The 14,839-nt window shown below is 19.8% G+C and overlaps 2 protein-coding genes across 2 annotated transcripts in view; both read right to left on the bottom strand. All coding sequences in view use genetic code 6, as the record gives it.

Annotated features, from left to right (window-relative positions):
* Positions 1-1,247: 1,247 nt before the first annotated feature.
* TTHERM_00744710 (hypothetical protein) lies at positions 1,248-3,219 on the bottom strand (the record flags this gene model as incomplete). The annotated part of the gene is made up of 6 exons (XM_001013546.2): positions 1,248-2,059; positions 2,106-2,198; positions 2,377-2,517; positions 2,570-2,635; positions 2,707-2,871; positions 2,922-3,219. 6 exons carry the CDS (start codon positions 3,217-3,219, stop codon positions 1,248-1,250), a joined length of 1,575 nt encoding a protein of 524 aa, XP_001013546.2.
* A 3,080-nt stretch (positions 3,220-6,299) lies between these two features.
* TTHERM_000741704 (hypothetical protein) overlaps positions 6,300-14,839 on the bottom strand; it is a gene marked incomplete at both ends in the record, with an annotated part of 21,770 nt that continues 13,230 nt past the window's right edge. The window contains 22 exons of the mRNA XM_012797008.1: positions 6,300-6,315; positions 6,376-6,465; positions 6,663-6,752; positions 7,002-7,091; positions 7,338-7,427; positions 7,678-7,767; positions 7,979-8,068; positions 8,316-8,405; positions 8,652-8,741; positions 8,989-9,078; positions 9,309-9,398; positions 9,606-9,695; positions 9,938-10,027; positions 10,282-10,371; positions 10,626-10,715; positions 11,019-11,108; positions 11,368-11,457; positions 11,690-11,779; positions 12,027-12,116; positions 12,351-12,440; positions 12,694-12,783; positions 13,043-13,132. Coding sequence (XP_012652462.1) covers positions 6,300-6,315; positions 6,376-6,465; positions 6,663-6,752; positions 7,002-7,091; positions 7,338-7,427; positions 7,678-7,767; positions 7,979-8,068; positions 8,316-8,405; positions 8,652-8,741; positions 8,989-9,078; positions 9,309-9,398; positions 9,606-9,695; positions 9,938-10,027; positions 10,282-10,371; positions 10,626-10,715; positions 11,019-11,108; positions 11,368-11,457; positions 11,690-11,779; positions 12,027-12,116; positions 12,351-12,440; positions 12,694-12,783; positions 13,043-13,132 — 1,906 coding nt within the window. The remainder of the gene's footprint in view (positions 6,316-6,375; positions 6,466-6,662; positions 6,753-7,001; positions 7,092-7,337; positions 7,428-7,677; positions 7,768-7,978; positions 8,069-8,315; positions 8,406-8,651; positions 8,742-8,988; positions 9,079-9,308; positions 9,399-9,605; positions 9,696-9,937; positions 10,028-10,281; positions 10,372-10,625; positions 10,716-11,018; positions 11,109-11,367; positions 11,458-11,689; positions 11,780-12,026; positions 12,117-12,350; positions 12,441-12,693; positions 12,784-13,042; positions 13,133-14,839) is intronic.

The raw sequence follows: 14,839 nt of genomic DNA, 5'->3' as shown, positions 1-14,839 counted from the left end.
AGCTTATACTATTGATTAAGGGTTGTTGGTCTAGTGGCATGATTCTCGTTTAGGGTACGAGAGGTCCCGGGTTCGATTCTCGGACGACCCCAATTTTTTTAATTATTATTAATACTTTCTTTCTTACTCAAAATCAAATTTATTTAAAAATTATAAATGTTTTTTATTCTCAAATATAATTAATTATTTTGATATAAAATTACATAAATCTTTGAATATTCTTTATAATTGAAAGTATCAATATTAATAAAATTACTATTTGATAATTAAATATTTTATATTATAAAATTTGTCTACAAATTTAATATTTACAATTAAAACATTAAAACTAAGAGTTTTTTTATATAAATTATTCAAAAAAGGTATTTGGGATTAAAATAATTAAAGAATTCATTTTAATAGGAAGTTAATATTAATAAATAGAGCAAATTCCATCACTTATTAGTTAAAATGTGAATAATCCATACTAATTATTTATTTATTTCAAAAATTTAGCTGGAATTAAATTGAAGTTTTTTATTAGCTTAAGGAATATTTTATTGTGCTGAACTTACAAAATTAGATTTTGAGTTAAGCTCATTTAATTTATATTTATTTTTTATCATATATAAACTTAAAATTCAAAAACAAAAAAGTTAAAATTATCTTTCATCTGATTGTATTTATTTATTTATTTATTTATTTAATAAATTGAATAGTAAATTTCGAAATGAAAAAACTCAATCTAAATTTTAATTAATTTAATTTAATATAAATATCCTATTTTTTCTACTTAAATGTTAAAATTTGAATTAATTAAAATAGAAATAATTTAATGTGTGATTTTTGAACTTCTGAATTATGTAGTCGTTTATCTTCTAAAGAGATTGTAGGATATCTTAAATTCATATCAGGTAGATTAATTTATAATCATGTGCTTATTAAATATTTTTAAAGTTGAAATTTATGTAGGGTGTCATAGTAATAAGTTATTCTTAAAAAAAGCTTTTAGCTCTCCATAAAAGCCCTAAAAATTTTGAAAAAATATTGAAAATTGTATTTGAACACTTTTTATACTCTTTATATATATTTTAATTTATGAATTTTATTGAATAGTGATTTTACACTTAGTAATAAGAAAGAAAACAATATAAAAACTAAGAGGATTGATTAGTATATATAATTTTAAAATTTATTTTTAATTATTTGATAAAATAGTTATATAATAGTCATAATAATGACCATTATTTGTGTATAGTATTTATCATTCATTTAGCTTAGCTTACTGCATTTTATATTTATTATACAAATTATGGAAACTCTTCATCATTTAATAGTTTTATTAGAAACTGTTGGTCTGCGTTTCTTAATGATTTAAAGAGAAAGCTTCTTTTTTATAAGTCTTTATGCAATAACTCTACTTATTAGAGTCTATTTAAGTCTTTAAATTTCTCTAATCCTGTAATACAAATACTATTTGAAAGGAATTAAAGTAATCCTAATATTTTAAAATCTTTTTATTAATTAACACTTGATATTATTTAAATATTTATGTAAAATTCTTTCTTTTAGCTATCCAAGAACGACTCTATTTATGATTTTTTATTATTATTTGCATTAATTTTGGTATATTCTTCGATTAGTTATTGCTTTTTTTATTAGATTATTAATATAGACGAATTTAAGAAGCATTTAAACACGCTTTGAATGAATTGTTGAAATTCTTTCAAGTGTAAAATTTATAAATTTAGCTTAAGCTTCTATTTTAGAACAATAGTGCATATATTTGTTTATTCAGAATGAATTTTTATTTTATTAATTTCTGAAATATAAAATTTTTATATTTTATTTTAGCTAAAGAGATCTTAGAGTACATAAAAGGAATCATGCGTCATGAAAATTATCTTTTTTTTCTTTTCCCCCGAGTTATAGATTTTTGTTGCAAACTCACTGAAAAAATATTTTGATTTATATGCTTCATTTTAAATTAATTTTTAGATAAACTCTTCTTTTTTAATATTACAAAAGTCCATGTTTGATTAGAATGCTTGTAATACATCTAAGTCATCCCTTTATTATTCTAATAAAATTTGATAATTTATTTTAGTCTTATATTAATTTTTTACCTGAGTTTATTTCAAACGTTCTAAATTTTTTCAATATTGATTTACTTGGTTTTTTAGATCTATCTTAAAAAAATTAATTGGCGCTGGCAGATTCTTTTTTAATAAAAAATATATCAGATTTTCTTCTTTAAAAAAGTAGATTTGATCATTTTAAAAAATTGTTATTGATTAAATATTAATGAATAAAGTAAAAATGAAATAAATTCATTTTCATAAGTAAGTAAAAAAATATTATTTATTTATTTGTTTTTTAAAATGAAAAAAAACATACATTTCTAGGGGAGATCTTAGAAGATAACCGTTTTATGTAGAGAATTTTTTAGGCCACTCAATTAATATTTCACAACTTTTTATTAAGTTGAGATTTTTAAACTGTTTTCTCTTTCATCTTAATCTTCACCAAAAAAGCTCTCTATATATTTTTATATAATTACAATAAAATCAATTATTAATGAATTAATTACTTGATTAACTAACAGATGTCTCTGTTGATGTTGATGCTTCTGATTTTTAGATTTGAGAATAATTTACTTATATGTCATAATGTTTATTAACTAGATAAAAGAAATCTTAAAATTCATGGTACTATTGAATTACTTACCTCTCATTTAGAGTGAATCAGGATTATTAGAAGTAAAAATTGATTAGATATTTATATCGTCCTGACCATCTTCTAAATTTTATGAAAAGCTTTTCACAATAAAGCTGTTTATAGGCTTTATAGTCTATTAAGAATCATAATCTTGAATGTCAGCATTTAAATCCTCTTTTTTAAGAAAAATAATTACAAAAGCACTTTTAATTTTTTATTTTTACCCTTCCCATGGAAATCTTTATAAGTGCTTAGGCACGCGCCTTTATTTATTTCTTAGATCTCTTCTTAGAAATCGGTTTTTTGCTAGTTAAATAATTAATCAAGCTTAGGAGATAAGCATTTGAAGTTTTCAAAATTATTTGATGAGAATAAGGTATTTTTGGCATTGGTTGTATTATAAATGCTTTAAAATTTATTATTTTCTCTATAGTTTTTAGTTAATTCTTTCGTATTTTTCATTTTGCAAAGAGAAATATTTTATTTTTGAACATTATTTTCTTTAGCACTGTCTTAGCTCATTTTTTTTAGATTTAGCTAATTTTTTAATTACTATTTAATTAATTAAGTTAAGAGGTTTATAATTTCTTTTTATATTATTAAAACTAGATGAATTATATAAAAAAAACGCACACGCACAACCATCCACTATTTACATTTAAACACTATTATTAAGCATATATTAGTTAGATATACATTTTAACTAAGCTCAACTGAAATTTTTGCTAAAAGGTAAATTATTAAAAGCAGTAATTATTTAAATCTAAAACAAGCTAGTAAATTTAGTTTGGAATAACATTTTTCCAAAGGCCTTTTCACGACGCTTTTGATTTTTATATTTTCTTAAAGCTTCTTTTCTTAATCTTCCTTTATGTTCAATCACCTGTTGAAACATATTTTGGAATCTAAAATCTTCAGGTTGGTAAAATTTCATTTATTTGTTTTAATCTATTGTTTTTATTCTTAGATGATTAATGAATCGTTTATAAATTTTATTTTACACCTTTTTAAAGTGCAAAAATTTTTGAAGGATTGATTCACTATCAAAATATGGCTTGAAAATATTTATAATCAAAATTTAATATCAATAATTTACATCGTATTTGAAAAATTATGAAATATACATTTTCATCAATATACTTAAATAATTAATGTTCACTGCCTACTATTATTTAATTTACACAAAACCTTTGAAGAGTTAAATAATTAAAAAGAACCTGATTTGTTTGTTAATTAAATTTTACAAAATTTAAATGCAAACAAAATTTTTTTTATTTTAAAACACAAACTAAATTAGACTATTTTTGAATTTATAATATTTTTTTCTAAATATGATTGATTATCGTTTCAGTCTTAAATACTAAAGGACGATATTTTATTTTCTAATTATCCATTATATTTTTAAGTAAGATCAATCATACTTTTTAAATTTATAAATCGTAAAATTCAAGACTGAAAAAGTTAGCCATTTAATTAAATTTTAAGCGTCTCTTTTCTCAATATAAAAAAATAATAAAATTATTATCTAAAAATAATAAGAAATTACCCAAAAGCAACAACAGCCAATTTATTTACTGCTTAATTATTTAAAAATAATATTGATTAGAAATTTAAAATAAGTTAATATACTTATACTTCAAATAGCGTAAGTTATCAGTCGCTTCATTAACTATAAACTATATTTTTTTTACTTGTATAGCTTTATAATAAATAACTCAAAAAAATTAGCTAATAAATAATAATTATATGGTGTCAATTCGATAATTAAATCAATAAATAAACATTTTTTAATCTAAATTTCTCATTTTTACCTTAATTTTATGTTCAAAAAACTTTCATTTAATATTTATAGGAATTTTTAATTTGATTTTTAAATTTTTATTAAACAAAATCTAAATCAAAAATATTTTAATGTGAATAAGTGCAATATCAAGCTTTAAAATATATTTAATTTATATATTTATGTATTGATTATTTAATATGATCACAAACAAAAGTTTTTAGTTAATGTTTTTCTTATCAGAATAATATAAATATTTTTTTATAAAAGGCTGTTTCTTATTTGATAAGTGATACATACATACATATCATGTAAAAATCTAAAATAATATAATTTGATTTTGTTTGAATTCTAATTAAATATATCAACCATTTCAATTTAAACATTTTTTGCTTTTTACAAATCAACCAAAATTTATTAGATTCTTACTCTAAAAAATTAAACAATTTTTAATTAAGACCTTTATCTAATTTTTTAAACTATAGGTAGGAAATAATTAATGGATATTAAATTATCTTAGGATAAAAGCATAGAATTTATCTTTATATTAAGAAATAAACTACTTAAAAAACATTAAAAATATTTTATTATATATTTTTCTTATGTTTTATTTGGGTCTTTAAAATTAAATAAAATAGCTAACAAAATTAATTAGGATAAGAAGTTATCAGATTATTATTTTGCTCTTTTTATTTACTGGTTAGATTTTCTTTTTAATTAAACTCAATCAGTAAATAAAACATCACAAAACAAAAAATATTAAATTAATAAATTTATTTATGCATATGCTTTATCATTTTACTTAAATTATATAATAACTAATTTTAAATATATCAATCAGTACCATACAAGTAATATTTAATTTTTATTATTTTACAATATTTTTGAAAAAATTAACTGAACTGATTTTAAAATAAATAATACTTATTTGTGTTAATATAAAATTTAATATATATAAAAGATGATAAAGATATGAAAAAATAGATATTTCAAATCAATGGTCATTTTTAAAGCATATCTAACTTTCATAAAAATTTGAAAAAAAAGAAATACTGTAAATGCCCGTTAATTAAGTATTTTAATTAAAGTATTTTTTTCTTAAATTTTTTTTAGTTATTTAGTCTTTTTACAATCAGAAATAAGAAAATTTGATTCTTTTTCAAGTTTTTAATCATGGTATCTAATTAATCAAGATAAATAAAAAATAAATAGAAATATGATTGAAGGATAGTATTTAAGATTAATATATAACTGGCAAAAAAAAGCTTGGCATTTATATAACACTAAAAGTTTCAAATGATTTGATCATTTTTGGAGAAATCTGAGAGTTGGATTAAGAGCAATTAATTTATTTATTTAAGTAAATTTAATTTTTAAATTTTTTATTTTTAATAAATTCTTTATTGACTTACAAAAATATAATACTTATAAATATAAAAACAATAATAAAAGTTATCTATCTATCTATTTATTTATTTATCTATTTATATTTTAAGTTAAAAAAACTTTTCCAATAAATTAAAAAAAAAATATTCAATTATTCAAACATTTAATATTTGTTCATCCTATTTTAGCCACTTGATTATCATCAGAATTTACAGACAACTAATCTTTTTGATTTATGGCACTTGTTTATTAAATTGAATACTTATGATTCATTCAATTAGGTATATCTTTTAAAATAAATTTGTGTAAATTTTAAATAAATATCAAATAGAATAAACTATTAAATTAAAAATTATTTCTTAAATTAATTAACAAAATCACATTACTGGAATAAAAAAGATAAAAAAATTAATCAAATAAAAGCTATCAAATAAATTCAAGCAACTTTTTTGCTTTATATTCATTTGAATAGTTAAAAATATCAATATCCAAAACAAATAAACTGTTTTTACCTTAAATCAAGTGTCAAATTTTTGAGATAAATGCAATTTGCTAAACCAGAACCTAAGCCTGATGCACCAATTGCACCAATTCTATTGCCACTTTTTAAAAATTGAAGAAAAAAAATATAATTAAATAGTTAATTAGATGGAAAAATATGAAATAACAAAAGTAAAATTTAAAAAAAAAAAGATTAATTAAATTAACTAAGAAAGAACAAAAAAAAGCAAGCAAAAGATTTTAAATTAGTTTTTATAATTAAAAATATCACAATCAAAAACTAATAAAATGTTTTTACCAAATGCTAAGTGTCAAATTTGAGAGATTAATGCAATTTGCTAATCCAGAACCTAAGCCTGCTGCACCTTCGCCATCAATTTAATTGTTACTTTTTAAATGTTTAAGAAAAAATAAATAATTCTAAAGTTAATTAGAACGAAAAAATGAAATAAAAGTATATTAAATAATAAGATTAATCAATAATAAATTTAAAGAGTGAAAATAAAATGATGAGTTAAATTAACAAAGAAAGAGCAAAAAAAAGCAAGCAAAAGAAAAAGAAAAAAGAACTTTATTATTTTAAATTAGTTTTTATAATTAAAAATATCACAATCCAAAATAAATAAACTGTTATTACTAAAGTCTAAGAGTCAAATTTGAGAGATTAATGCAATTTGCTAATCCAGAACATAAGCTTGATACCCCTTCATTACCAATTTTATTTAACCTTATTAAATATTGAAGAAAAAATACATAATTAAAAAGTAAATTAAAAGGAAAAAATATGAAATATTAAGATAGATTAATTAATAATAAAAAGAAAAGTTGAAAATATAATAATGAGTTAAATTAGCAAAGAAAGAACAAAAAAAAAGTGAGCACAATAAAAAGAAAAAGAAAAAAGAGCTTTATTATTTAAATTAGTTTTTATAATTAAAAATATCACAATCAAAAATTAATAAATTGTTTTTACTCAAGATGAAGTGTCAAATTTGAGAGATTAATGCAATTTCCTAAACCAGAACCTAAGCCTGATGCACCAATTGCACCAATATAACTGTAACTTTTTAAATATTGAAGAAAAAAGATATATTTAAATAGTTAATTAGAAGGAAAACATGAAGAAAAATAAGAAATAATAAGATAGATAGATTAATTAATAATAAGAGGAAAAAGTTGAGAGTTTAATTAACAAAGAAAGAACAAAAAAAAGGCGAGCATAATAAAAAGAAAAAGAAAAAAGTGCTTTATTGTTTTTAATTAGTTTTAAAAATTAAAAATATCACAATCAAAAATAAAAAAACAGTTTTTACTCAAGATCAAGTTTCAAATTCGAGAGATTAATGCAATTTACTAAACTAGAACCTAAGCCTGATGCACCTTCATCGCCAATTTAATTGTAACTTTTAAAATATTGGAGAAAAAATATGAAATAATGAGATTAATTAATTACTAATAAAAGCAAAAGATCAAAATAAAATGATGAGTTAAAAGAAGAAAGAAACAAAAAAAAGTAAGCACAATAAAAAGAAAAAGAAAAAATATCTTTATTGTGTTTTAATTAGTTTTTATAATTAAAAATACCACAATGCAAAATAAATAAACTATTTTTACTTAAGTCTAAGTGTCAAATTTGAGAGATTAATGCAATTTCCTAAACCAAAACCTAAGCCTGAAGGACCCATTGCACCAATTTAATTATATCTTTTAAAATATTGAAGATAAAATTTAAATAATTAATTAGAAGGAAAAAATGAAGAAAAAATATGAAATAATAAGGTTAATTAATAGTAAAAGGAAAAGTTGAAAATAAAATGATGAGTTAAGTTAACAAAAAAAAAAGAAGAAAAAGCAAGCGCAATAAAAAGAAAAAGAAAAAAGAGCTTCATTGTTTTAAATTAATTATTATTATTTAAAATATCACAATCTAAAATAAATAAACTGTTTTTACCTAAGGCTAAGTGTAAAATTTTAGAGATTAATGCACTTTGATAATCCAGAACCTAAGCCTGAAGCGCCTTCATCACCAATTAAATTACTACTTTTTAAATATTGAAGAAAAAATATATCATTAAATAGTAAATTAGAAGGAAAAAATATGAAATAATAAGATAGATTAATTAATAATAAAATGAAAAGTCGAAAATAAAATGAGGAGTTAAATTAACAAATAAATACATAAAAAAAGCAAGCACAATAAACAGAAAAAGAAAAAAGAGCTTTATTATTTCAAATTAATTTTTATAATTAAAAATAGAACAATCCAAAATAAATAAATTGTTTTTACTCAAGTTAAAGTGTCAAATTTGAAAGATTAGCGCAATTTGCTAAACCAGAACCTAAGCCTGGTGTATCTTAATCACCAATTTAATTGTCACTTTTTAAATATTGAAGAAAAAATATATAATTAATTAGTTAATTTGAAGGAAAAAATGAAGAGAAATATGAAATAATAAGATTAATTAATAATAAAAAAAAAGTTGAAATTAAAATGATGAGTTAAATTAACATAGGAAGAACAAAAAAAAGCGAGCCTGATAAAAAGAAAAAAAAAGAGCTTCTTGTTTTAAATTAGTTTTTATAATTAAAAATAAAACAATAAAAAATAAATAAACTGTTTTTACTTGAGGTCAAGTATCAAATTTGAGAGATTAATGCAATTTCCTAAACTAGAACCTAAGCCTGATGCACCTTCACCACCAATTAAATTACGACTTTTTAAATATTGAAGAAAAAATATATAATTAAATTGTAAATTATAAGAAAAAAATATTAATAATAAAAACAAAAGTTGGAAATAAAATAATGAGTTAAATTCATAAAGAAAGAACAAAAGAAAAGCATGAGCAATAAAAACAAAAAGAAAAAAGAGCTTTATTTATTGTTTTTAATTACTTTTTATAATTCAAAATATCACAATCAAAAATAAATAAACTGTTTTTACCTAAGATCAAGTATCAAATTTGAGAGATTATTGCATTTTGCTAATCCAAAACCTAAGCCTGATGCACCTTTAACACCAATTTTATTCAACCTTTTTTAATATTGAGGAAGAAATTTATAATTAAATAGCTAACTACAAGAAAAAAATATTGAAAATAAAATTATGAGTTAAATTAACAATGAAAGAACAAAAAAAAAGCTTGCACAATAAAAAGAAAGATAAAAAAGAGCTTCATTGTTTTTAATTAGTTTTTATAACTAAAAATATCAAAATCCAAATTAAATAAACTGTTTTTACCTAATTCTAAGCCTCAAATTTGAGATATTTATGCAATTTGCTAATCCAGAACCTAAGCCAGATGCACCTTCATTGCCAATTTCATTCTAACTTTTTATTTATGAAGAAAAAATTTATTCAACAGTAAATTAAAAGGAAAAAATGAAGAAATAATAAGAATAATTAATAATAAAAGGAAAAGTTGAAAATAAAATAATGAATTAATAAATTAACAAAAAGTTAACAAAAAAAAGCAAGCAGAATAAAAAGAAAATGAAAAAAGAGTTTTATTTTTTTAAATTAGTTTTTATAATTAAAAATATTACAATCAAAAATTAATAAACTCTTTTTACTCAAGACTAAGTGTCAAGTTTGAGAGATTAATGCACTTTGCTAAAGCAGAGCCTAATCCTGATGCACCCATTGCACCAATTTAATTTAATCTTTTTAAATGTTGAAGAAAAAATATATAATAAAATAATGAATTAGAAGGAAAAAATGCAGAAAAAATATGATAGTAAGATTAATTAATATTAAAACGAAAATTTGAAAATAAAATGATGAGCTAAATTAACAAAGAAAGAACAAAAAAAAGCAAGCAATATAAAATGAAAAAGAAAAAAGAGTTTTATTGTTTTTAATTGGTTTTTATAAAAAAAATATCACTATCAAAAATAAATAAACAGTTTGTTTTTACTCAAGATCAAGTGTCAAATTTGAGAGATTAATGCAATTTACTAAAGCAGAACCTAAACCTGATGCACCTTCATCACAAATTTAATTGTCACTTTTTAAGTATTGAAGAGAAAATATATTTAAATAGTTAATTAGAATGAAAAAATGAACAAAAAATATAAAGTAATAAGATAGATTAATTAATAGTAAAAGGAAAAGTTGAAAATAAAATGATAAGTTAAATTAATAAAAAATGAACAAAAAAATGCAAGCAAAATAAAATGAAAAAGTAAAAAGAGCTTTATTGTTTTTAATTAGTTTTTTCATTAAAAATATCACAATCCAAAATAAATAATCAGTTTTTACTAAAGTTCAAGAGTCAAATTTGAGAGATTAATGCAATTTGCTAATCCAGAACATAAGCTTGATGGACCCATTTCACCAATTTAGTTTTTTCTTTTTAAATGTTGAAGAAAAAATATATTTTTAAATATTGCTATTCTCTGATAATTATTTCTGTAGTAGTGTAGTAGGAAATAAATATTTAGTAGAATAATAAAAATTATTTTAAAAATTTAAAATAACAAAATAAATTAATTATTTTTAAAAGGAAAATTTGAAAATAAGATATGAGTTAAATTAACAAAGAAAGAAAGAAAAAAAAAGCAAGCAAAATAAAAAGAAAAAAGATATTTATTGTTTTAAATTAATTTTCATAATTAAAAATATCATAATCAAAAATAAATAAATTATTTTTACTTAAGGTTAAGTGTCAAATTTGAGAGATTAATGCATTTTACTAAACCAGAACCTAAGCCTGATACACCTTCATCACCAATTTAATTCTAACTTATTAAATATTGAAGAAAAAATATATCATTAAATAGTTAATTAGAAGGAAAATATGAAGAAGAAATATGAAATAATAAGATAGATTAATTTATAATAAAATGAGAAGTTGAAAATAAAATTATGAGTTAAATTAACAAAGAAAGAAAACAAAAAAAAGCAAGCAAAATAAAAAGAAAAAGAAAAAAGATATTTATTGTTTTAAATTAGTTTTCATAATTAAAAATATTATAATCAAAAATAAATAAATTATTTTTACTCAAGGTTAAGTGTCAAATTTGAGAGATTAATGCATTTTACTAAACCAGAACCTAAGCCTGATGCACCTTCATCACCAATTTCATTACCACTTTTTAATATTGAGTAAAAAATTAATAATTAAATAGTAAATTAGAAGGAAAAAATATGAAATAATAAGGTAGATTAATTAATAATAAAAAGAAAAGTTTAAAATAAAATTATGAGTTAAATTAACAAAGAAAGAACACAAAAAAGAGCAAGCAAAAAAAAGATATATATTGTTTTAAATTAGTTTTCATAATTAAAAATATCACAATCCAAAATAAATAAATAATTTTTACCCAAGATCAAGTGTCAAATTTGAGAGATTAATGCATTTTGCTAATCCAGAACCTAAGTCTGTTGTACCTTCATCGCCAATTTTATTAAACCTTTTTTAATATTGAGTAAAAAATTTATAATTAAATAGTAAATTAGAAGGAAAAAATATGAAATAATAAGATAGATTAATTAATAATAAAAAGTAAAGTTGAAAATAAAATTACGAGTTAAATTAACAAAGAAAGAACAGAAAAAAAAGAAAACACAATAAAAAGAAAAGAAAAAAGATATTTATTGTTTTAAATTAGTTTTTATTATTAAAAATATCACAATCCAAAATAAATAAACAGTTATTACTAAAGTCTAAGAGTCAAGTTTGAGAGATTAATGCAATTTGCAAAAGCAGAACCTAAGCCTGATGCACCCATTGCACCAATTTAATTAGAACTTTTTAAATATTGAGTAAAAAATTAATAATTAAATAGTTAATTAGAAGGAAAAAATATGAAATAATAAAAGATAGATTAATTAATAATAAAAAGAAAAGTTGAAAATAAAATTATGAGTTAAATTAACAAAGAAAGAACACAATAAAAAGAAAAAGAAAAAAGAGCTTTATTGTTTTAAATTAGTTTTTCTAATTAAAAATATCACAACCAATAGTAAATAAACTGTTTTTACTTAAGTTTAAGTGTAAAATTTGAGAGATTAATGCATTTTACAAAAGCAGAACCTAAGCCTGTTATACCTTCATCACCAATTTTATTAAACCTTTTTAAATATTGAAGAAAAAAATTATAATTAAATAGTAAATTAGAAGGAAAAAATATGTAATAATAAGGTAGATTAATTAATAATAAAAAGAAAAGTTGAAAATAAAATTATGAGTTAAATTAACAAAGAAAGAACACAAAAAAAAGCAAACAAAACAAAACAAAAAGAAAAAGAAAAAAGATATTTATTGTTTTAAATTAGTTTTTATAATTAAAAATATCACAATCAATAACAAATAAACTGTTTTTACCCAAGATCAAGTGTCAAATTTGAGAGATTAATGCAATTTGCTAAAGCAGAACATAAGCCTGATACACCCATTGCACCAATTTTATTGCCACTTTTTAAATATTGAAGAAAAAATACATAATTTAGTAGTAAATTAGAATGAAAAAATGAAGAAAAAATATGAAAGAATCAGATAGATTAATTAATAATAAAAGGAAAAGTTGAAAATAAAATGATGAGTTAAATTAATAAAGAAAGAACAGAAAAAAAAGAAAACACAATAAAAAGAAAAAGAAAAAAGAGCTTTGTTGCTTTAAATTAATTTTTATAATTAAAAATATCACAATCAAAAATAAATAAACTGTTTTTACTCAAGATCAAGTGTTAAATTTGAGAGATTAATGCAATTTCCTAAACCAGAACCTAGGCCTGATGCACCTTCATCGCCAATTTATCTGTCTCTTATTAAATGTTGAAGAAAAAATATACTGTAAGTTCTCATTAATCCACCCCAAATTATATTAGACCCAAAATTAAGAAAAATTAAAAAAAAAGTATTCACCCCCCATTTTTTTCACTGAATTTAATGGGGTGGAGGGGTTAATTTAAGAAAAATAAAATGTTGAATTTAATTGAATTTAAAGAAATTTTCACAGAGTTTTAATCAAAAAATATTCTTTTCATTGTAAATTGAATGGAAAAAATTTTTTGGATTAACCCTAAAAATGTCAATTTATTAACCCCTAAAATTTTTATGGTAGTTTTAAATCAATATTAATAACCTAAAAATTTTCAAAACTTACAGTATAATTAAATTAGTAATTAGAAGGAAAAAATGAAGAAAGAATATGATAATAAGATTAATTAATATTAAAAGCAAAAAGTTGAAAATAAAATTATGAGTTAAATCAACAAAAACAAAGACAAAAAAGAAAAAGGAAAATAAATCAAATAAATTAAAAGAGCCTTATTGTTTTAAAATAACTTTTATAATTAAAATATTACAATCCAAAACAAATAAATTGTTTTATTAAGCGTAAGTTTCAATAGCAAAAAATGAAGAAAAAATATAAAATAATAATAATTAAAAATTGAAATTAAAATTAAGTTAAAGTAGCTAAAAAATGTTTGCTTTAATAAAAATCAATGAGTAATGATGATAATTTCTACAAGAAAAATTATTGGTTTAAATAAATTGAAAGTTAAATATATAAAAATATTAATAATAATAAAAATTATATTTCTTAATAAAATATACTTGAGATTAATATGGAGCACCTAATGAGATAAATGTGAAGAGTTTAAAAACTTTTTTTTTATTTAAAATAAATTTAAAGGATATTAATAAAAAAATAAATAATTACTTCTTCTAATTCTGTGTAATATTTAATCTATTATATCATTTATTTTTTTCAAAAATATTGAATAGTTAATTATGAAATTTTATTAATTATAAATGGGTAAAAAGAACAAATAAAATATAATAATTAATTATCAAAAAATTTGCTCTTAAGAAGAGATATAACAGAAAAATTAATTAAAAATTAATTATTTAATCTTAATACTTGCATTTAAAACATATATAGCTAAATGCCAGAGAATATACAATCGGAGCATTTTAGGGCCAATAGGTAAAAAAAACCTATTACGCCATTTTTTTCTGCCTTTTCAAGTATTTTACTTGGAGGGTGGTGATATTTTACAAAATTTAAAAAACTTTTTTTATATTTTTTAAAGGTAAGATGAATAAAGGAAAATATAAAGAATAAAATTTCAATAGCTTCTTCCCTTTTAAATTTTGATTTTAGAGCGAAAATCCTTCTAAATATCAAATTCAAAAAAATAGAAAAAGAGAAAGATTCCACCAATCAATTTTAATCATTCAGTTTACACAAAATTAATTCAAATAATAAAAACCAGACAAAAAGTAAATAAAAAAAAAGCACTATTAATAAATATTTTCAAAATAATAAATGGTTGATTAATATTATAACACTAACTACATAAATCAAGACTTTAGTGATAAGAATTCCTTGTAGAAGGCATATATAAAAATAATGATAAAATTTATCTATAATTTAGGTTAAAAAAACTTTTTCAAAATATTATATTATAAAACAAACATATTATATTCAATTATTCCAAAATTTAATATTTATTTGTCATTT

Source organism: Tetrahymena thermophila, assembly GCF_000189635.1.
Source record: "Tetrahymena thermophila SB210 genomic scaffold scf_8254674, whole genome shotgun sequence".
In the NCBI taxonomy this organism is placed as follows: Eukaryota; Ciliophora; class Oligohymenophorea; order Hymenostomatida; family Tetrahymenidae; genus Tetrahymena; species Tetrahymena thermophila.
The sequence above is the reverse complement of the archived record's forward strand: the minus strand, read 5'-3'. Positions and strand labels throughout refer to the sequence as shown.